This window comes from Passer montanus, unplaced genomic scaffold, assembly GCF_014805655.1.
Source record: "Passer montanus isolate IOZ18808 unplaced genomic scaffold, ASM1480565v1 scaffold5, whole genome shotgun sequence".
Classification (NCBI taxonomy): Eukaryota; Metazoa; Chordata; class Aves; order Passeriformes; family Passeridae; genus Passer; species Passer montanus.
This window is the reverse complement of record NW_024369929.1, coordinates 4,335,457-4,358,218: the sequence shown is the minus strand read 5'-3', so window position 1 is coordinate 4,358,218 and position 22,762 is coordinate 4,335,457. Positions and strand designations below refer to the sequence as shown.

General features: G+C 37.0%; 1 protein-coding gene across 1 annotated transcript in view; it reads right to left on the bottom strand.

The window, feature by feature from the left end:
- Positions 1-3,186: 3,186 nt before the first annotated feature.
- ADAM10 (ADAM metallopeptidase domain 10) overlaps positions 3,187-22,762 on the bottom strand; it is a 41,342-nt gene continuing 21,766 nt past the window's right edge. The window contains exons 5-16 of the mRNA XM_039723642.1: positions 17,170-17,273; positions 15,108-15,257; positions 13,907-13,999; positions 13,087-13,270; positions 11,273-11,436; positions 10,036-10,219; positions 9,003-9,153; positions 8,516-8,699; positions 7,226-7,334; positions 6,727-6,947; positions 5,899-6,025; positions 3,187-5,456 (exon numbers count right to left, since the gene is read on the bottom strand). Of these exons, the coding sequence (XP_039579576.1) occupies positions 5,362-5,456; positions 5,899-6,025; positions 6,727-6,947; positions 7,226-7,334; positions 8,516-8,699; positions 9,003-9,153; positions 10,036-10,219; positions 11,273-11,436; positions 13,087-13,270; positions 13,907-13,999; positions 15,108-15,257; positions 17,170-17,273 (1,766 nt within the window). The 3' untranslated portion in view covers positions 3,187-5,361. The remainder of the gene's footprint in view (positions 5,457-5,898; positions 6,026-6,726; positions 6,948-7,225; positions 7,335-8,515; positions 8,700-9,002; positions 9,154-10,035; positions 10,220-11,272; positions 11,437-13,086; positions 13,271-13,906; positions 14,000-15,107; positions 15,258-17,169; positions 17,274-22,762) is intronic.

Below are 22,762 nucleotides of genomic sequence, written 5' to 3'. Positions count from 1 at the left end.
CTCTGAATTTTGAATGTAATTTGTGTTAAATGTTCTCTAAGTGGTAAAAAAATGTGCAGAAAAGTGCTAAGACTTGAAGCAAAGCACATTTTTTAATACCAAAATATTGCAGGGAATTTTTAATCAAAATATCCAGATGTTATCAGGAAAAAAGTGGGATTTATTTAGATTGCCTGACAAATGAGCAAGCTGAGCAGATCCTGCAAGTACTGAACAGTGATCAGATGTGGAATGCAGGTATCTCTGCCTACCTTTCAGAATACTAAGTCTTTTACAAGCTGTTTTCAATAACGACCATCCCTTCAAACTCAATACAGAATCAGAAAAGCTCACAAACTACAACAGGAACTGAAGCAGACTTAGATCTCAAATGACAATTGTTGTCCATCCTGAGGTGTACAGAAGCTGTTCCAATATTTAAAATGGCTCCTAGGAGTAGCATCTTGATTAGATAAATATTTATCTATTTAAATACAAATTCCATGCAAAAGGATCCTTGTTCCTCACTGAAAACAAAGGTTTGTGGTTTGAAAGCTTCTGTTCAGTGAAGCAAACTGGTTTTTTAAACATGAAAGTATTTCCACCTTCTGTGTCAAAAATTACAATTTAAGTGATAAATTTCATGCGTCAGGTTGCTATGTTGAATATTTAAATTTTGCAACATAATTATTTTGTGAGAGCTACGTAATACATTCTGTGTTTGTGTTAAGAATCAATTGCTGAAGTACAAGAGCTGAGTCAAACCAGGAACATACACAGAAGGAAATTTCAGCCAAAAGTACGTGAGCAGGTTAGGTAAGCACCAAGGCCTTTGGTTTGGTTGATTTTTTACTTTTGCAGTAGCTATAATCCACTGCAGGGACTCAATTGCTAGAGACCCAGTGAGAGCATTTGTAGGGGCACAAAGTTACAATGAACCATGTCCTGCAGAATGACAGGCAAGGAACAAATGACAATGTGGCCATTTTAGTGTTCCAAAGCACAATGGAAAATGAAAGTAAACAGAGAGAGAAGTATGTGTGGCTAACTCAAATTAGGCATCTCTCTAGATTGTTTCTTCAATTGAATTGTTGCTTCTGCAAAAAGCTGCTAAAGACCTGCCACTTAATTCTGTTTCAGGGTTTTCTTTTTTCATAAAATACTTGTCTATTTAGAGAATTTAATACTGCCACTGAAATTGCATTTACATCAGTTATCACCAACTTTCTAAGCTATGTATTTTGTAAGCTTTCTGAACCAAATCCTACCCCTACTCCTCAAAAAAAGCTTTTTTTCAGAAGTTGTTGAAGGATGACAAAGCAAGAGACAAAGGCTAAAAAGAATTGGGCTGTACTCCAGCAGTATAGAAACCACACTCTTAGAAACATTTCAGACATCAAAACTGGCATTTCTTGCAAATGACTATTGCTTTCTTGGTAAGGAGGCTGATAAAGGGATCTAAACTTCAGAACAAGCAGGCATTACTTCAGGAAAAGCAGGTGGAAGAAAGTTCCAAGGTGTCTACACTGTGCTGAAACTCAAGAAATGGGCGTTTGATGACTTCTAGTGTTTGTGAAAAAACATTCTCCAGTAACATCAACTAAGTGAAGATGGTTTATCCTCAGATAAGACAGCTTGAAAGATTTTTAAAAGCCAAGTAGGAAAATTAAAAGGTCAGTATGTGAACTCCTGCAGATGTGAAGGATACTTCATCTGATGCCATTTTTCACAAATCATATACCCAAACAAATTCTGTCCCTGTTTTGACAGCCATTACACTAATTTCTGATAAAAACGTGGCATAAAGCCCAAGCTGTAATACATTCAGTCTCATCAGGCCTGAACATAAAACTGAAGTCATACCTACAATCTCAAGTGCCTAAGGTTGTGCCTTACTCTGTGCTCAGTGGAATTACTCCTGTCTCACTCCATACAGCTCACTTGAGACCCTGGAAGCCACCAGGTGCTTACTCCTGTCAGAGCACACACAGCTCAGTGACAGAATGGCTGCTGTCCTTTTCATCACCTCTCTGTAATAATGAACTTCCAACGTTCAGAAATAAAGGCCTCTTCCTTCCTTTTAGTGTTTTTCCTGAAAGAAATATTAGAACACTAATTAAAAACTAAATTACATCAATGGTATGGTACAGTATAAAGTTTCATTGCCTAAGAGGACTTGAATGATTTTGTCATGCTCACACCATTCTGACTACTGTATCTATGCTTCTACACGAGGTGAATGTATACATTTAATAACTGAACATTAAAAATGCAAGATTAATAAATTAATAGTTACAAATAAGATTATGTCAAATATTTGCTAGAAAAATTATGTACTGATTTGTTTCACTTATACTTTAAAATATACAGGCAACTTGTATTTGAGCTGCTTAGGCATTCTTCCACCCCTCTGGGCTGTGTTCTTACAGAGATTTGAACACAACCACCACCACCTCGATGAGGATTTGCAGGAGGGCTCTGCTCCAAGGGATTTTCTTTTAATGCCCTTTGCACAGACAGTGCTATTTAGCTACAGAAGCACTTCTATAAAAAGTCCTGGGGGTGGTGGGGGGAGCAGTGAGGAAGGAACTCTGAGTATGCTTTGATAACATCAAAGTCCACGCTGCTCACTTCGGGAAACAGATGTCCAAGCAGGCCACTCTCAACAAACAGCCTGAAGAATGGAACTCACTGGCAGGACCTGGCTTTGAAAAGCAGTCTTATTACTTAAATCAGCCATGCAACACACACAAAAACCCAGAGACTCAGCTTAGCAGGTTTAAAACACAATGCAAAAAGCACATTTGCTCCTTCTATAAGTCACATCCACCAACTGTGTATTCAGAGTGTTGTATATTAATTCAAATATTCCTTTCCAAATATATTTCCAAAGGTATCCATCAGTAACGATGATGCCAGGCTTGAACATCCCACCAGCAACTAGTTTTTCATTTTGGAGGTAAGAAAAGTTTTATTCCTGTGATCATGTAAGTAATTTTAAATTAATTTCATGGCTTTCCCTAAACAGGTTACACAAACACATTTATTCTTATATATAACTGCAGGATGTTAAAATTGAGAGGCACACTTTGACAGATATACAACTACACTGGCATGACAGTAAAAGCCAAAAATCAAGCGAAGTGGAATCTGTGTATTCCTCTTTGCTTTCATGGCTCAACAAGAAAATGGATCTTCAGAAGATGATTTCATCAAGTCTATTTATTAATGCATTTCAAGTTTCAAAAAACCTTACATATCTTTGCACAATACTTTATTTTTTGCATTTTTTAGTAAAAATTTCCAAAGTGAACAAAAAAGAGACTGTATAAAACACAGTGGACATGAAATCGACAGTAGTATTTCTGTTTCATTGTCTTGAACTTCCTTTCGGCTTTACCACATCTTGACTTGCAGTGGAGAGTTCAGTGCACATTTCTGTTTTCAAAAAACATTTAACTTAGACTCAAAATAAAATAGGGCAGCATTTGTCTGCCAAAATCCTACCACAGGATAACATTACAGGCAAAAAATTTACATGTTCCAAAGTCTACCACACTCAAGAAGTTACTAAGAACTCTTGCTGAATAAAAGTCACCATTTTAGAAATGCAAACCCACTTCCAACCTTTGCACAGTCTTAAAACAAATGTATTTAAAATGACTTAAAAGCAACTACATACACTTCTAACTAGTTAAGATCATTTAGAATTATTTATAGAGTCTATTGGACTTGGGGTTTCATGTACAAAATTTGTCTCTAAACCATGTACAAAAAGCTGTATTTTGAAAAAGTTACCACATACTGTACAAGTTTACAAGGAAGAGATCCCATTATATTCTGTAACATTTTTGGCCTTGCTGGCTTGCGTCACATTATGAGAATGATTGTGTAAACCTTATACTCTTAAAAAAACAAAACAAAATTAAAATAAAAAAAAAACAACAAAGGAAGCCTGTCCAACCCTTAGTAAATTTTCTCCTAAGCAAAGCCAGGAAAATTATAGCCATTTGCATCTCTAATTAGCTTGGTGCTTTTGGAAAACAAGCAATAAATACATCACAAGCTTAAACATTTTGTAATGCCCCCTTTCATCTCCTGCATAGCAGTAAGCACCTTAAGACATCTTTTATTCATCTTCAAAAATGCCAATTATTTACATTCGTCATAAAAACTCTGGAATGGGACATTGTGCTGTTGAACTTCACTACTGGTATAAATGTGGGGAAATTGGTAGTCCTAACTACAGTTTTAACTCTGCCACAGTAGCCAGGCAAATCACTCTACTTTAGTGGTTATCATTCAACAGTATCATGCTGAAAAGTTATCCAAACACCTGATAAATTAAAAAAGAAAATAAACTACAGCTTTTTTTTTCCTTTCCACATCCCTTAGAACACGAACTTGATTACCAAACTGTAAGAATAACTGAACAGCCCAAATAAAGTGGTTGCAATTTTTAAAACAAGTTGAATAACAGGCAAAATTTTCTAATAAAGTATGGAAATATTTGATCTAACTATTCATTATTTCACTGAATAATCAGACAAATTAAAAATATTTATGCTGAGCCACAAGGAAGACACATAAAACATTTCTGAAACATTCTGACATTTGCAAAGTTTGCAGAACACCTGTTAAATCTGTCTAAGACCATCCAGGCTTGTATGCTGCATCTTATCAGCTGTTGGATAAAGATGAAATGAGTGCTTGAAACAACTTTGATAATGATAAAAAAGTGTGATTGGATTCAAAATTGCTGTGTAAAGCATCACAGGACCCTTGACCACTACACACCATCATCCTCTGTTATCCTGAGTATGTCAATTAAACAGTAATTTCTTCATTAATAGCGGAAAAGTTTTATAATACAAAGAAACATCCATATTGCAATTCTCTTGTTTACAATTGCACACAAGTACGGGTGTACGTTAGAAATACATGTCTGCATATAACAATGTATATACATTGACAAGTAATGTCTCCAATGCTGAGGTGGTCTAGCTTCCTAGCTTGTCTGGCAGTTGAAAAATAGATCTTTTTCTCAATTCTTGAGTAAAAGTTTTACTACAGCCATATTTGCCTGCAAGTGAAGAAAATGCAGCAATGAAGAGCACAGAAGGGGGAAAGAATCATGATATGCTAGGAGTTTGTGCCACTAAATCAAAAATATTCAAGAAAAACACTTGTCTTCTTTTTGAGCTGGAAGATTCTCTCATTAAAAATTAACCACTTCCACTTGTTTTGAGGGCACGTCATGCTTTTTTTTTGTTTCCTCTTCAATTTTTGAGAGTTAGACTGGGGACAATGACTTATTAGGTTTTCTTTGGAGTGAGTTTTCCCATTGTAGGCACTAGGAAGAACCAAGGCAAAAAGCTGCAGTCAGCGTCTCATATGTCCCATCTGATAACTCTCGCGGGGCCTTTGTCGCTGTGGGGGCTGAGTGGTTTGTGGTGGTCTCCTCCTTTTTAAAGTGCCTGTTTCAAAGAAAAGTAGCCATTATTAAAATCAATTTTAAAAAACTCAGTTATTTCCAAAAGAGTTGCCCTGGCCATGCAAATTAAATACAACTATTTGTCTGGAAGGCTTTGGATTTAGACCTGAGTAAATGCATGCAATTACATCAGTATCTCAACAGCACTTCTTTAAACAGGTCAATTCTTACAAAATGTAGCATGGAATAGGAAATAAAGGAACTCTGATGCTAGAAAAAGTCTTTAAAGCTTTCTTTTGATTGTATCTTATGTTATAGGAAAATAAGACAAGAATTAGATTTTCATGAATTGTTTCACTGGCATCAATTCCATTTGTAGTTTCACAGTGCCAGCCTGAGAACTGTAGGTTTAAACACCTGAAATTTCTTGTTAGAACTAAACACTGAAGAGAAAAGCTATCTCTATAATTAGCTGCATTACTCACCTGGAAGTGGTTTATGAGGAGGCAACTTTGGATTACTGCTTGGAGTATGAACACTGCATATCTTAATGAAGCCAGCCATTAACATGATCAATGCAATTCCCATAAGTAGCACTGCCCACCAATAAGCCTAAAAAACAAAACCACAACAAGAAGATTGTGTGTGTGGGGCATGGCACACATGTACAAGAGACAGAGGACATTGAATGTGGCTTTTCACTGTGTTTCAGAAGTCATCAAAAAGCTTTCTGAAACATCATCAAGAATATCCAGCCTAACATTTGAAAGAAATGTCCCCAGAAATTTTCCACAGAAAAGCTCCAATACTTCCATTCTAGTATCAGAAGGGTACTTCACAGAAGATACACTCCAGCAGAGCTGTGTAAGCCTAAAACAATCAGCAGCCTACACAAAACTGCCTATGCAGCTCTCCAAGGGTGTTTCACTCTAGCTCCTCTTCCAGTATATTGTTATAAGTGACATCTAGCACAATAAAATTTATGAATGCTAAAGATCAAAATATTTAGCTCCTTAAAAGTCAGACCATTCAAATATGAAAAGTCAGAACATGAAAATGTAGTAAATTAAAAATGTGAATGAATAGAGGTATTAACAGATCCTACTTACTTGTTTGTTATATGTTTGTTTCAATTTCCTTCAATCTAGCAAATTTATTTGTTGCACACAGGGTGCTTACAGTAAATCTAGTAAGACAAGGGCTAATTATACTTTAAGAATGCTGAAGCACTCTGCATATCAACACTTATCAACTGTGAATCTTGATTACCAAGAACATTTCATATTAGACTTGTAATATAAAAATATACTTACCACAATCCATTCTGCAATATTTTCATATAGTTCTGGATTAAAAATTGCTTTCTTTAATCTAGCTAGAGGGCCATCAGCATCCACCAGCCGACACCTCATAAACACATCACAGTAGCCTTTGAAATCATTGCAGGGAGATCCAGGTTGCAAAGTGATGGTTTCAAGATGAAAATATTCCTGCCATCGGCTCGAGCCTGTGCTTGCACATGTAGCTGGGTCCACTGAAAAGTGAACACAAATTCATCAAACCATTATTGTATTAAAACACCTGTGCATGAATACCCACCCTAGTGATTAATTGTTCAAAATGCTTCTCTAACAATCTGTAAAAATGCAGAATGTATTGTTTATTTCCTACACAGTGCAATGCAATGTCTGTCTGAAACTACGTTTGAACAAAATGCTCTCAAAGCTAACAAAAACTCAAGTGCAAACACCATGAGCAGGTTCCTCAGACCCCTCCTGCTCTATTTACACTTATGATTCTGGTAAATCTTACTTTTTCTCATGCAGCAGACATGGCACAGTTCTCTATCATCCTTGCCATCTGAGCTAGCACATGTGCACTCCTCCAAGCCATGCTTCTCACAGATAGAGCCAGCACATTGCTGGGGGAGACAAAAGCACAGCAACACAAAAATCAATTTCACTTTTAAGTATACTGACATTACAAAAGATATTATTAATTAATACCTGAAAGCATAATTATAGCTCTAAAGATGCTTATCCATAAATCAACTACTTCAATACATCAATTTTTTTTTTCAAAGCTCATAAGCAAAAAATTATTTCAGTTATTCAATGTCAATATTTTGGCATATTTTCTATTTTTTTAAAAGGTGATTTACTGATTTTATTTTTTAACACAGTATCTTCTTTTATAATCTGTATAACACCTGCAAAACACCCACAGCACCACAGTTCACGCTGAAACACTACTACTCAAAATTATGGTTAGAAAAATAAATCTAACATATGTATACACAAATATCTCTCTTGGAAAATAATAAAAATTAATGGCAGAAAAGATTCTGTATTTAATTTCACTACGTCAGGATCCTTCAAACTCCAAGTTCAATTTATTTATAATTTTGTTTCAACATCAGTAACTATATGAAAACAATTCCTCTATCTTTAAGATGGCTATAAATTAGCTGAAAAATATTACAAGCAGTACTTGATTAAAATCCTGGACTGTGGAAAACAAACTTACAGCACAAGAAGTTACAGGTCTTAAAGAGAATGATTTTTGCTTGTGTTTGCTTCCAGGCAAACACAGATCAATTGATAAGAGACTTCCCATCAATATTTCATGGCAACTGCCATGTTCTCTTTAACCCAGGAAAGTAACTGCAGTTCAGAATCATTCTAATTCCATATGCTTGCACATCAGTGCTATATGTACATGTTTGGAGAAACTGTGTATTGCCAATAAACCAAAATCAACCTCTACTGCAGTATATCCAGTTTTGTAAGGCAACAGAATTATTGACCAAGACTGAAGAAAAGTGAAAAGGTGGCACTAGAAAATAAAACACTTTCATAATCCTGATTTTTACAAAAACCTAAGTGTGACTTTCCCAGACAGTACTGCTGCCTTGGGATTTGTTATGCACTTCTTAATCCTGTGTACCTTCACTGTTATTCTGACACCAATAAATCAAACATCTGTACAGAAAAAGAGACTGAGCTTGCACTCCTGCAGTAAGTACAGAAACCATATCAATTCACAATGCAGTGCCCTGCAACAAACCACATTAGCAGCTCCGTAAGATTGTAAAAACCATACCCCCTTTATGCAAACTTGTGTGTTCCTGTTGCACACTGTGAAGTTCTCTTTGGGTTCAGATATTGGGCAGAGAGCACTGACACCATTGCACATTCCTTCCTTAGCACAGTCAGAATCATTCCGACACTTGTCTGTCCTCGATTTGAAATCGCACTGGGCAGTGCAGCACGGGCCTTGGCTGGGGCTGCAAACAAGCACACATTGTGGATGCAAGAAAAAGCATGAACCATTCCAAACAGGCTATTCACCCTGAAACCTACTCAAGCACTCAACAAATTTCTGATTTGTCCTAATCAATTGTGCCTTGAAAATAATTTTTCCTATAGCATAATTATGCTTATGTACTTCTCACTCATTGCATAAAGCATTTTAAACAAAATCAGTACGTTTATAAAATGCAGGTAAGCAGATTCTGATTCTGAAATCCCCATTAAAGTTGCAATAAATGCCCAAAATTAAAGTGTAGTGCAACACATATGCACAATACCTGCAGTTTTTGCCTGGTCTTAACTTGCATTTTTTGTCTTCTGGTTGGTTTGCATCATAACAGCAATCATCTTTACACTGGTCACTGTATCCACAGTCACACTGTTCTCCTTGTTCAACCAGTCCATTACCACAGATGGGCTGCCCAGACTCTGGAAAATGCCAGTATATTTATGTACAAAGCAGTACAAAGAATATACAAATACTTATAAACCTTAACAAGCATCCAGCTACTCATGACTGAAAGAGCCTGGTCAAACTGACTTTAGACTAGGGCTCAAGCTCACTTGCATTAACTGCTTGACACCCAGCTTAGTCATTCCCACAATTCATAGAATTTAAAGCCTCTGAGTAAAAGGTTTTGATTGCTAAGAGTGGGAGTATAAGAACAGGCTTTCTGCTCAGTCTCCCAGGGAGCTGCACCCTTTCCTGCACTCCTTTAACAATCAGAGGACCTCAAGCAAAAGGCTGATGGTACTGGGGTGAGCTGCTCCAAACTCCAAACCTACTGAGTAGATGTGCAAACCTACGTGAGAAAGAGCTCACAAAATTTGTGAGAGCCCATATCTCAGACTCCAGAAAGAAAAATTCATGCAACATTATTTTCCATGTCTAAATAGGATTTCCCTGCAGTTTAATATGGGCTCCGTACCTCTAGTCCTTTCACAATGAGCATGACTGAAACCAGTCTGACCCTGTTTGTTTACTCCCTCCCACCAGGCATCTACAAAGACAGAGAAGAGCCTCCCCCAGCCTTCTCTGCTCCACACTAAACAGGCTCTCTTGGACTCTCCTCATATGTCAGATGCTCCAATCCCTTAATAATCCTTGTGGCCCTTTGCTGGACTCACTCCAGTATGTTCTGCTGTTTCTGTGCTGGCAGCCCAGAACTTGACACAGTACTGGAGATCTCAAATTTAATTCTTTACTTTCAGTAAATTTTAAAAAATAAATAAAAATAAATTTAAAAATTTTAAATTAAGCATTGCAGTAATATTTTAACTATTCGGCTTTCAGGAGGATTAAATACATACCAACAAAACAATTATTTCTCTTTTTCTCAAGAACTTGGCTGATATTTCGAATGCTACAGATAGAGAACTTATTGTTGTTAAGCTTGTCCCCAGATGTAGCTCTTGCATACATGATATAATTGCCATTTTCCTTCTGTCCCAAGTTCTTGGACTCTCCAGGAGTGCACTCCATTCCAGAATCATGCTGCAAAACAAATATTTTACAAATATCTCAAGGATGGCAGGTGCAAAAATAACCTGGATTTGGTAGCCTTAACACAGAATAAATAAAATAAAAATAAACCACCATCTTATACTCTCAGGTTCTTTGCAATTCAAAAACTATACATAAACCCAAGGTTTGATTTTGGGTTCTCCTTGTTCCGTTGTTGTTTTTGTTTTCCCCAAGACAACAGTAGCAAGTATCTAATTTCTCAAGTTTCATCTTATTTGCATTTTTGGTAATTTACCCCCAAGTGCATGTCCTGGAATGAATACTAGGTTGGACAAACTGCCATCTCCTAAAAGGAGGGGCTTTATGATCACAAAAGGGTAATCAGCATTCTGTGGAATAAAAGCAGGAGTTAACAAGAACCACAGTGCATTCTTCTTGTTTGCTTTGAGGGAGGTACAAAGAGAACTTCAAAACAGAGCAGGAGTCTGTCAGCCAGTGACTACACCTATAATATCCAGCATGAGGAAAGAAATGCATTACACACTGGCAAAACAAAAAGCCTCATGCTTTCAAGCTTACCACAAACAAGTTGCATTCCTACATGTCTGTGAAACAGTTCTGCTCAAAAACTTTCTTCTTGGTATCCTAATTCCCTCCACTATTTTCTTAGATAAACTTGTAAGTATAAATCATCTAACAAATGTGAGCCATTTGCTGAATAAAGTGTCACCTTAATCAATTTTGCAGTGCTTCTTCCTCCTCTCCAGGAAAAAGAACAATACATTTAACAAGGTGCATGTGACCCTACTTTTCATAAAGACAGGGAAGTGTTTAGGGAACAATAATAAAGTACCTTTGTAAGGGATTGAACTAATCTAAGTAAATAATTCACAAAATGCACTGTTGCACCAGTGCTGTCAAATACTCCCAAAAGGCTCAGCCATCTCTTTGTTTGTATGCAATGTATGTGCGCATATGCTCATGGAGTCAGGATTCTGCTGTCCTTGTTTGTAAGCAGCAAAGCCTCCATTTGTAAATCACACCCTATGAAATGGCTGAGGGTGAGTAACCAGGAATACTTACAGGGGAACCAAAGTTGTGCCCAACCTCATGTGCAAAAGTAATGTGAGAAACCTTGGGGGGCACATGAGAGCCATAGTTCTGGACAGTGATGATTCCAGTGTTCAGAGACTTCTTCTTACCATCTGAATACAATTTGCTTTTCTCACATATTCCACCAGAGCTCCCTGCATTCAGACAGAAGTACAAGTCACACATTTAGGGGAAGAAGTGTTGTGTTACTTGTCTATTGACATCCAGAGCAACAAACAGTTTGCCTCTGCAGGTTTACAGACTAAGAGCTCTCTATTATTCCTATGAACACAACCTTGAAAGTAGATTAGATTTGTTCACACAAATGCTCTCAGCACTGATTGGATACATTCACACAAGAAGTCAGCTGGTTTAGAATAGCTTTTGAGAGCTATTTTGGGCACTCCCTGAATGGATGAGCCCTTACTTCATCCTACCTGTAGTACAAGACTAGCAGGTGCAATGTCCAACAGAAGTAGCCTCAGTCTACATCTTATTTGGATTTCACCAAATGAAAAAAGTACATGGTAAATTAGGAGACTCTCTTTCACAGCAAGAGCTTTTATATAAAAATGTCATTGTCAAAATAAGTACATATATATATGTATCTCATTGTCAGAAAAAAACCCCAAAAAATCAAACTAAAGCTGAAAATGCTTTTGATGTGTTGGCTAATGAGACCCATATTTAGAAGGTTGGCGGTCAAGTGATCACACTTCCTGTTTGGAAAATTCCCACAATTTTTATTTTAATTTCACCAAATTTTAAAATAACTTGAGTTTCTACTGAAGCATTATTAATGCCCTAAAATTCAGATATTCTATTGATAATGTAAATAATGCCTAAAGAAGTTTTGCTTTCTCAAGTAAAATTTTGATTTAGTGACATATCCCATTTAATCCATGTCAGTATGTGTGTAAAGGATGATCATATCAAACATAATTTTTCTCAAATTTTAAATTAAATTAAATTCAGTTTTGAAAGCAGTTTATGGACTGCACGTTTCAATTCATCCTGTCCTTGCTCAGTCATAGCATAGTCATCACAGACCCAACTTGTCATTTCTATTCACCTTCTGGGCATTACTTTTCCTGTGGCTCTTGCACAGTTACTAAGGTTAGTCCTCTAACACACCAACTGCAGTCATGAGTCTGTGGATCTCTTACCCCTTATATGAACAGTTTCATCTTTCTTCTACCATTACTCAATTCTGCTAAAGCTCTCAATAAGGTTCTCATTAAGGTATCCTGTCTCTTGCACAGTCTCACTGACTGAGATTTTTTTACATCAAAGGACATACTTTAGATCAAAATACACAACTAGAGTGAAACTAATGAGAAGCAGTTCAAGAAGAGTCATGCAGTAATTATTCTGTTATCTCCCAGAACAAGATCTCACTGATTAAAAAAAAAAAAGTCTTTCATTACTACCTACAAAACCTGCAGTGTAGTTCTCATAGTTTATAAGCTCTGTATATAGAGCAGAAATACTTGTTTCACCTGTCACTTTACTGGTCACTCACATCTACCATAAATTTTTAAAAAAATCCAAGTAACATCACCTTTGTATAACAAAATAAATATGTTGTTCTTTACTCTTCATATCCTGCTCATCAGAAATACAGAAAGATTAATTAAACTGGCCCAATAGACTAAAAACAAAATTAAGCCATACCCAACCAAAATTGTGAAAAGCTAGGAGATTTCTATGTATTTGCTGTCAGTTTAAAAGGTGATTTCCACCTTTTTCCTAGAGCCTACCTACAGTACTTTATCTCATAGCACTGAAGGCTTGCCTTGAATTACCTGAAGGGGCTCCAACCCAAGCCAGACCAAGGACTCCATCATCAAAATCACGGTCTGTAAACACATAGGCCAAGCAATAATCATCATGGTTCTGTTCTGAGTTCAGTTCCAGAAACTTTTCCACACCAATGTTAGGAAATCTGAAGGGATTGGAAGAGTCCTTCTCATCTACAGTTGTGTTAATCTAAAAGTAAATTGAAACAAACTGTAAGACAGGATTCATTTCCACTTGCACATGCCAGCTAAGAGGCTCACTGTTGTGAGGACCTTGCTGTGTTACATAGTTAAAGATATTGTTTAAGATTTAAATGCCTTGATTGTAAATGACCAATAATTGGAAAACAAAGCACTACAATAAATGAAGAATTGCATTTGTGTAGTAAACCCCCATTCTCTTATTTCCTTCTTTTTTTTTTTTCCATCAGTACCCCAAAATTTGTATTTATCCTCCTAAATTTTCAGTTTTACAAGGAAGTCCCAACCTGGATAGCCATTCTCTATTTTAGTATTAAAGTCAGTGAAGAATAGCAATATCACAATAGAACTCTATTCACCATACAATAACAGTGCTGAAACAAAGTAAGTTGATTCCTATAGAAAAACTGACCACAGCTTAATAACAGCAGTAGTGGGCTTCTGACAATAACCACTAAAACCAAATCAAATACATGGTTTAGAGCACCATTTCCTGCAGAGACACTTCTGCTAAAGAACTGTTATAAAACAATAAACAGGTACAAGTGAACAGGAAGGGCACAGTTGAAGAACACAGCCTCCAAGCAGCATGAGTGAAGCTGCAAGCCTTTCCAGCCCAACTTACTCGGATTCGTTTCACCATGAAGCTGATGTTACGGATCCCTGAAAAATCTGTTGACTGGTAAATGGTGTCAATGGCTTTAACATGGCTGGAAATCTGTCAAAAACAAAAGCAGCTACAGGTCAGACATCCATGCACTACACTATAGCTTATCTTAACAGCAGTAACTGCAATGTCTACACTCCTACAAGATGTGATATTGTGCTGTAGGAACTTCTAACAGGCCTTTTGAATTAAATCATGGCCCACAATGGAAATAAATCACTACCTATATCATCACCATGCCAGACAACACCAAAGGATTTTGCCATTTGATTTTTTTTAAAACAGAATTCTATCAACTTTCAGACAGCTGTTTGCAATATTCCCTTATTCACTGCTTTGTATTCAAAACACTGTATTTCTTTTTTGGCAAAAAAATTTACTTGTTATAGATTTATTCTTTCATTTCTGGTAGAACACAAATGTGGGAAAAGTAATCATTTACCTTTTCTAAGAGCACACAGAAATGCTAACTCACTAAAAAGCTAAAGATGACCAAAAGGTGACTTCAGAGCTTTGAAAAATACAACTTGAATTGCCTACGTAGTGTGATAAATAGTAAGATTCAGATCTGCAAGTGGCAGTGAAACTCCAGACTTCCGTAGAGGTATGTTAAAATGCTAGATATATTTTTAGCAAATCACATCAACTCCTTTCTCAGTTAATAGTATATTGACAAATGAAAAGCATCTACCTTTAGCTGCCACTGGTTTTTTAACCATCCACTCTATTAGATACTACAGAAATAGAAATAGAAATAGATCTCTGCATGATTAGCTCACAGTGTTTTGAGCTAGAATTTCAAAGGGAAGCCCATGCAAGTGTTAAAACAGAGGCTTGGCAGGCTGTCAAACAGGACAGAACTCTTCAGGAAATATTCTTTTTCTGAGTAAGAACTGAGAACAGTCAGACTGCAAGTCCTGCTCAGAGGTGCTAAACACACCACAGCTGCCATTAAAGAGACACAAGTGCCCAGGACTTTTGTCACAGAAACAGCATCTTTTCAGCAAAATAAAAACTGCTGTTTCAATTACGTCAAGACCACTTTAACAAAGAAAACAAGCCATTATAAAGTAAATAAGCAAAAAGATAAGTTACATGAAATTTATCAGGACTACCCCAAGTAAAAGCAGGCAATTTAAAACAGAGGGGTTGGAAATACCTGTGCAATCACAGCTTCTCTGGTTCCATAATGCTTGTAGAACAAATGATCAGTCTGGATATACAGCTGGCACGTGTTTTTTTCAGCCTGAGTGGCACGCTTTTTTCTCAAAAGCTGTGGATCATCCTTCTTAGGCTCTTCAACAGGTTTCTACAGATGCACAGGAAAGAAATACATTCATTTTGTTGTTCCACATGCTGCACTAGATTACCTAAAAATAGCAGTAGTCCTAAATATACTCCACAAATACAAACAGGTTTTAATTCTTTTTCTTTAACTTGCAAAGTTCCATGAATCTTGAATTAAGTACATTATCCTCAGTTTTCAAAATACTTGGAATGTCATCTTAGCAAAAGCTCTCTCTGCACTTCATTTTATATTACAAAAGGCAGTCAATATTACATAGATGTTTTTTCATTCATGTGATCTTTGGAATTTTTCTTCTTTATAATCCTTTTCTAAGATAAACAGTTGGTTAGGAGAAAAATCAGCACTGGTGGGACTTAACTGCACCTTCTCTAACACCAGTTATTTCAAACTGTAATTACCTTAGTCAGCTACCTCAGCAAACAGAAATGTTTAAGCACTTCAGCATGGAACAATGAGGCACTGAACAAGAAGCTAGAGGAACACTGCTTAGGCAGTGGTATCTGGTAGTGATGCCTTAAGTTTTAGCTTTCATATTTTCCAGCTTCTGTACTGCTACAGCATATAACTCTGAACTTCATATAAAGTGTTAGCAGGTTCTCTTCACAGTTCAGTTGGACGAAACAATCCTTTTCCAGCCCAAGAACCAAGGACACTGTTGCAGCTTCAGGCCCAAAAAGCATCAACAGCAGTGAATTGAGGAGAGCAAACAGAGGATGGGACTTATAACCTGAAGCTGTAATTGGACAATTAACCCAATATGGAAATGGACCAAAACTTACAAAAGTGTGAAAACTCATGACTCAGAGTCCATCTTGGGTCGAGCTACAGTCAGGATCTTGTACTGTCCAAGGTGAATCCTTTAAAGGCTTTTTAACAAATCCCTACTTTATTCCTTTAGCACTGTCTGGCCTCTGTCCCAGGCAGCCTCTCAAGGCATCAGCAGCACACTGGCCTCACAGCTCTCTCTCCATAAAGTTTTACAAGCACGTTTTTGGGAAAGCATGCCAGGCAGCCTCTCAAGGCATGCAGCACACTGGCCTCACAGCTCTCTCTCTCCATAAAGTTTTACAAGCACATTTTTGGGAAAGCATATTATTGTTACCAATGCTGAAAAGAGCATTAATGCTGACAATTTCTGGAGTCACAACATAAATAAACTAAGTTGCTGATGCTATTTAACGAGCCATATTGTATGCATAGTTTTCTGGGTATATATTTAGCTGACACCACAAAATTATGCCAAAACTTGGAAGAGCTCAAAACCAGCTAAGTCTAAAAGAAACTCGGTTAACTTGCTGTTGGAAAAAAAGTATTCTGTGACATGTGGTGCAAGCCTGAGTGCAAACCCACTGTGGGACTCCACCCAGGTACACAGGTCCTGCCAGAGGACACTTACCTCTCACAGCAGCCAATCTGTAACATGCTGTAACCCCCACAAGCTTACAGGGTTGTTAGGAAGACACTCCCACCAATGTAACTTAATTTTCCACTGAAAGCACTCAGATATCCCAAGTGTGTTATATTACCATAACTTGAAAATCTAGAAGTTATTACTCTTTAGAACCAACGTATTACTTGGAGATCAAGGGATCTTGAAACTCTTCCTTCTCAATTGCAATAAAGTATATTCCTCATTTCAAGCTTGATTTCCACATCCATCTAAAATTTTAACTGTTGAAAAATTTGAGATCACTTAGGATTCATTAAGGCTATAAGTAGCACATCTAGGCTACAGAAGCAATGAGAAAAATTATTTAGAAAAATTATGTTAAAAAGAAACCTCCAGCAATAATTTAAGTATCTCACAATGTGGAGGATGATAGCTCACCAAAAGCAAAAGAGACAACATACAAGAAGTAGGAAGTTATCACACTAAGTACTAATCAACATAATCCATTAGCCTTTGTTGTACCTCTGTTGTTGGTTCTTCTATACCAGTCATCTGGTACTTCTGCATTCTTTCAAATACTGAATGATCTGCACAACCTCCTTGTGGTCCATATTTATGTGGGTATTCTAAAAAGAGGAAGGCCAGGTTGAGTTTTCAAATTCCAAGTACAAGTCCAAAATATGGCTGCATCAGTGCAACTTACTCAGCTGGTGTCCAATGTTGTGCATGGGGTTTGAGGGAAGCATTAGGAGATGCAAGGTGTACACAGCTCTTTTCATTTAACATTTCTACTAAGACATTCTTAGTTTTACAAACAGAACAAAACTGACATTTGCTTCTTAACATTATTTTCTCAGGCAGCACAAGAAAATATGATAAGTAGTGCCTAACATAAGAGCAAGAGCTTTTATTTACACATCTGTACCTACTTACTTCAGCTAAAAGCAGCCTTCAAAATATGACATCACAATGGAAAGTTATTAGATATCAAGTATCCTAAAGACTACTTGGGTAAGAGAAAGGGTTTTTATGCTACTTGGTGAACAAACTAAAAAAACTTGCCAACATTCTAACAGAATTTTATTATTTTATTTTTCTTCCACTGATTGTTTGGAAGTTTTCACATTATGCTACTTAACTACCAACACATAAGAGGGGAACTGCTAATGGATAGAACCATGGTTTAGTTAACTACTAGATGTTAGTTAAAAATGCTAGAGATCCAAACTAGTGAGAAAATGCCACAATCACCTGTTTAACAAGGCCAACTCTTGCAATAGTTGCCAGTGCAGATCTCAGTGTTCAAGGGAATGTGTTTCAAACACCCTTAGGTTTTAAAAGTGCTTAGCTTTCACTGTCAGTACCTAGTGCAGATTTCTAACCTGTATTTGCAGAAGCTTCCTCTGCAGATGAGAAGTACTGAATACTTCTTCCTTTGATTTATTTCTTTGCATATTCAACCCCATCATAAATTGGTGCCCAAGTAAGAAATAATGGAATACAGATTTGAATATTTAACAAGTCGGTTTCTGTAGGGCAAACCACAGTTTTAGCACCATCTCAGAGAGCCACTTTTGTCAGAAATCTACAAACTTTACCAAGGTTTGTTGTGTTTGGGGGTTTTTTTTGGTTGACTCATTTATCTTTTTATTTCTGTTTGGTGAAGGGGTGTTTATTTTTTTAAAGAGTGAAGATCCAAAATTCACAGAGTAAATAGAAGAGCTGTGTAAGAGTAGAACTGTAAAGCCTAGGCACCAAGGACCTGATGCCCACATTCTGTGCATTTCAGGTGACTTTGCCCTGGACTAGCTCTAGTCTGGGCTCTGGAGTCAAGGCTTGGCAGTAGCTGGAGCACAGCAGAGGTGCTCCCTTGGAGTACGGGCTCTGTATGGTTTCATGTGACAGCAGCCTTTATTTATCTTTGACTCTTATGGCTGTTTCTTACACTCATACTGCATGATACTGCTAAACTGGTTCAATATACAGCTTACTTTGTAAGTTTATTTCATGACTTTCTACATATTGGTTTTCCTCATTTCAATTTCCACCACCACAAAAATACCATTTTTGAACTGCTATCTCATCACATTCCTCCCAGCACAATTAGTCCTAGCACAGTGCCAGAAGAATGGAGAGAAAAAGAGAAAAATATGTTCTTACTGCAAGTCACCTCATGCAATTTGCCCCAGCATGGTAGTGCAGTGCTGATTTGGCTACAACCAATATTAAACAAAAAGCACTACTGTGTTGGAGTCACCTTCTACTTTTGGGGATCCTGTTCAATATCACTAGATTGAAGTTATGAGCAAAGGACTGTAGATATGATCCTTCCCTTCTCCATCTCCACCACCCTTTTTTCCTCCCACTATAGTCTAAAAAATTTTACTGTCTTTTAGTCTAATGCAAATTTTCATTACTATGACCTGACTGCACAGCACCAAGAGTTTATTTCTGCAACAAGAGCAGGTTACCCAAGGGCAGGAGCAATGGCCCATCCTGTCTTTGCCCCACACACTGCCCCTGCAGAAAACCACTGTGCCCTGAAAGAAACTCCTGCAGGAGCCCCACTCTAACAGAACAGTACTGGAAATAAATGCTCTCAGTTTATTACACAAAATGATCTGTCTTTTCTTTCTATCTTGTTTCCCAAAGATGTTAGGAAATCCCTTAACACATTTTTTATACTGACTGCCTGCAATTGAAATATTTCTCACTTCAAAAGTAATAATCTAGTAAGAAACACTTCAAAACCATGACAGTTAAAATTACAAAAAAATGAACACAAAACAGTCTGCAACAGCAATTGCAAAGATTTTGCATGAGCTGGAAAAGACAAATCCCCCAGAGGCAGATTTGAAACCACCCTACTAATCACAGAGACAGGTAATACAGGATAGTTCACTTCTAACTTCCAGGGAAAGTTGCATAAGAAGTTTTTATTTGCTAAATGCTGAACTGCCCCCAAACTGTGAAGGGACTGTTCCCTTGTCATCTTTTGAGACTTCCTATTTCCATCATCCCTGCAGCAGTTCCAGTTTTAAATATCTGAAGCAAGGCAAGAACTACATGGTGCCAGATGACTTGGCCAGTTTTGACCCACAACACAGAAGTCTGGTCCATTCTCTTGTGAAGTTTTCAATGCTCTGAGGTGTGCCAGCTTTCTGTGCAGTCTTCTGCCAGATCTTTGGGATCAAGAGCTTCTTAGCCTATCCCTACTATATCCCTGAGAAGTGAAAAGCAAAAAACCTGCTTTCACTATGAAATGATTGCTTACAGTGAATGCAGAGTTGAGAAAACAGAAGACTATTTTCCAACAGAGCTACTGTAGAAGAGGTTAATAACAGGTTCAACCCTTTAACTAGAAAAAAAATCATCAGGCAAAAAAATCTCCAACTTTTTCTTTTCCAGTACTGGGTTTTGTACATCCACTTTCAGGTTTTGTACATCCTGGCAGAATGCTAAGAAATAATGAAGAGTAAAAAAAATAACAATTAATCTAAAAACCACCTGCAAAATTTTGTAATTTCATACCTTCTGACTACAATGTCTTACTCTAACTAGGTGGAATAGAATGATCTGTTAAGCATTTAGGTTAACCACTTAATTACTGAATTTAGGCAACTTGGGCAAGAATGATACCAAACTTCCATTACAAATGATGAAAAGTCAATTCTTTAACAGCCATAGAAATTTGCCCAATACTAGCAAAAGCAATAATTCAGAATAAAACTCCAATGTAAGCAGATACAAAAAATTAAAAAATTGTTATTACAGATTTCATTTGCAGCGCTGTGATGCTGCGCTCCCATGACAACTGTCATCACAATGTGATGAAAAAGAAACTAGGTTCTCATTAATAACACAGTCTGCCATGGTCAGCCTATTCAGCAGATAGGGCTTTGCAAAATTACAAACCACTTCACTTTCTGTTCTTAGTTGTATGCCCCTTCCAAGATGATAAAGACAATTAAGTGACCATGTTAATTTTCTGGAAGGTCTGAAGAGGATTTTCCTGCACACTGTTGATCTGAAGAAATACTGATTTTGTATTTTACAGTATGAACTCAGGGATACACTTGAAGCAAATACAATTTAAATAAAGTAAATATATCCTCATCCTTAAAGAAATGTTTCCTAAATATCTCAATGTAAACAGCAGTTTGCATCTTTCTAACCATATATTATGAAACAGTTTGATCAAGACTGGTTTAGAAACTAAAATCATTCAACTTGTGTTTCAAGTCATGAATAGAAGGCTGCCTTCCACTGGTCACCAGATCCACTGTAAGAGACAAAAGCTGCCTTATAAAGTTGACAATATAATCCCCATTTACAAAACAACTTTTGTTTAACTACTGAAAAAGAACTCATTGAGATGCTAATCATATGTTGCATTGTGGTTTCTGAAAAGCACTAAAAAGCATATTGTTTCAAAAGGCTGAAACATGGGTGACCAAAAAAATACCCAAATTAAAGCAAAGATGACTTTTTCCCTCAGTCTCTCCTGAGTCAGAAATGTGATCATTTTTGTTGCTTTTGTCCTACATAACATAGTGGTGATTTGACTCTGTTTCATGACAGCTAGCTTTAGATTAGAGCAGCAACAACAAATTAACAACAAATCTACTACAAAGCTCAGCTTTTTTGAATTGTTGGGGTTTTTTAGAGCTGCAGTTCAATGTAAAAATAGGTCTCATGAAAGACAAAATAATTTAGCTTCAAAAGCACTCTTCAGAAGGAGACTGAAACAGTTGTATACTCCAGATATTTCAGACAACAGAAATCCTAGAGGCATCTATGATCCTAATGACTGAAGTGATACTATACAATCAGAACACAGGCACATCAGACTGCACTGGCAGCAACCAAGAGGAGTGATGTGTTTTTAAATAGTGCTGCTTAGACTTTGCTCCAGGATGGGCTATTTTCAGCCCTGCTGAGCAAGCAGCAATGTTCACTCACTTGGCGACTTGGAAGCCATGCTGTACTGCTGGCTTTAATGAGCCTCACCAGAATAGATTTACACCATCCCCTCTGACAATCTGATTTTGTTTCTGAGGGTTTTGATGCACTAGATTCAAGAGGAAAAATGATGTAAGACGTACCAATACCTGAATAATTAAAACCACCCCAACATACCCTGCTCCCATTCACTTTATAAGACATTAGTAAGAACTAATTTCAACATTAATTTTTTCAGTTCCCAAAACAATCCATTTACTCTTCCAACAGAGATCACTCCTAAAAAACAGCAATAGTAACTTTTATAAAATCAATTTATCTGCTTCTTTAAGGCACAGTTCTATTTCAGTCAGTATTCAATAACAGTGAAGAGTATTTTTAGTCACTCACTATTTACAGCATAAGGAACTGGGACATGAGAATCTTCTTGCTTGTCTCAACCTTTGAAAACTGGGCACATCACTGCCTTATGTTGCTTACTTTCCTCCTCCCCCTCTTTTCAACAACAGGGTTAGTTAATAAAACCCTTTATGAAGCTGACAGTGACTTATTTACACAAAGTCCTACATAAGTGCAAGTCCAACATTCCCACTAGCAAGCAGTGAACTCTTCAGTGAGACCTGTAAGATGCAACACAAAACTTAGAAGTATGTGTGAATTATTCAGAGAAATGTTATGAAAGATGTATCTTACAGTTCCACGCCAGACTTTTGTAACTTTTATATTACTTTTCCCTCAGTACTTTCCTGCCACAGCAGCAAAGCCAGTAATACTCTAACTGCAGCTAACAGGGAAAACTGCCTTCTCCCCTTTGAACTGATTTCCCCCCAGCTGAACTGACCAGCAATGCTCTGTAGAGATGAAAATGTAGCTCATGCTGCAGCTTCTCTCTGAGAATCAAAAATATGGAATGTTATCCTGTAAAATTATTCTTAAGTATGAGTCTTGTAAGTACCAGGAAAATATACACTTAGTCAGAAAACAAATACTGTTCACAAATCCAGTAAATGCTTTCGTTCACAAGCTCTTTAAAATTATGGAAATTCTATTTGCTTTTGGGTTAGTAATCATATTTACAGAATGAGATAACAGGAACGACAAACATATTTGCTAGCTCACAGCAATTTTAATATACTCAGAGACAGCATACATA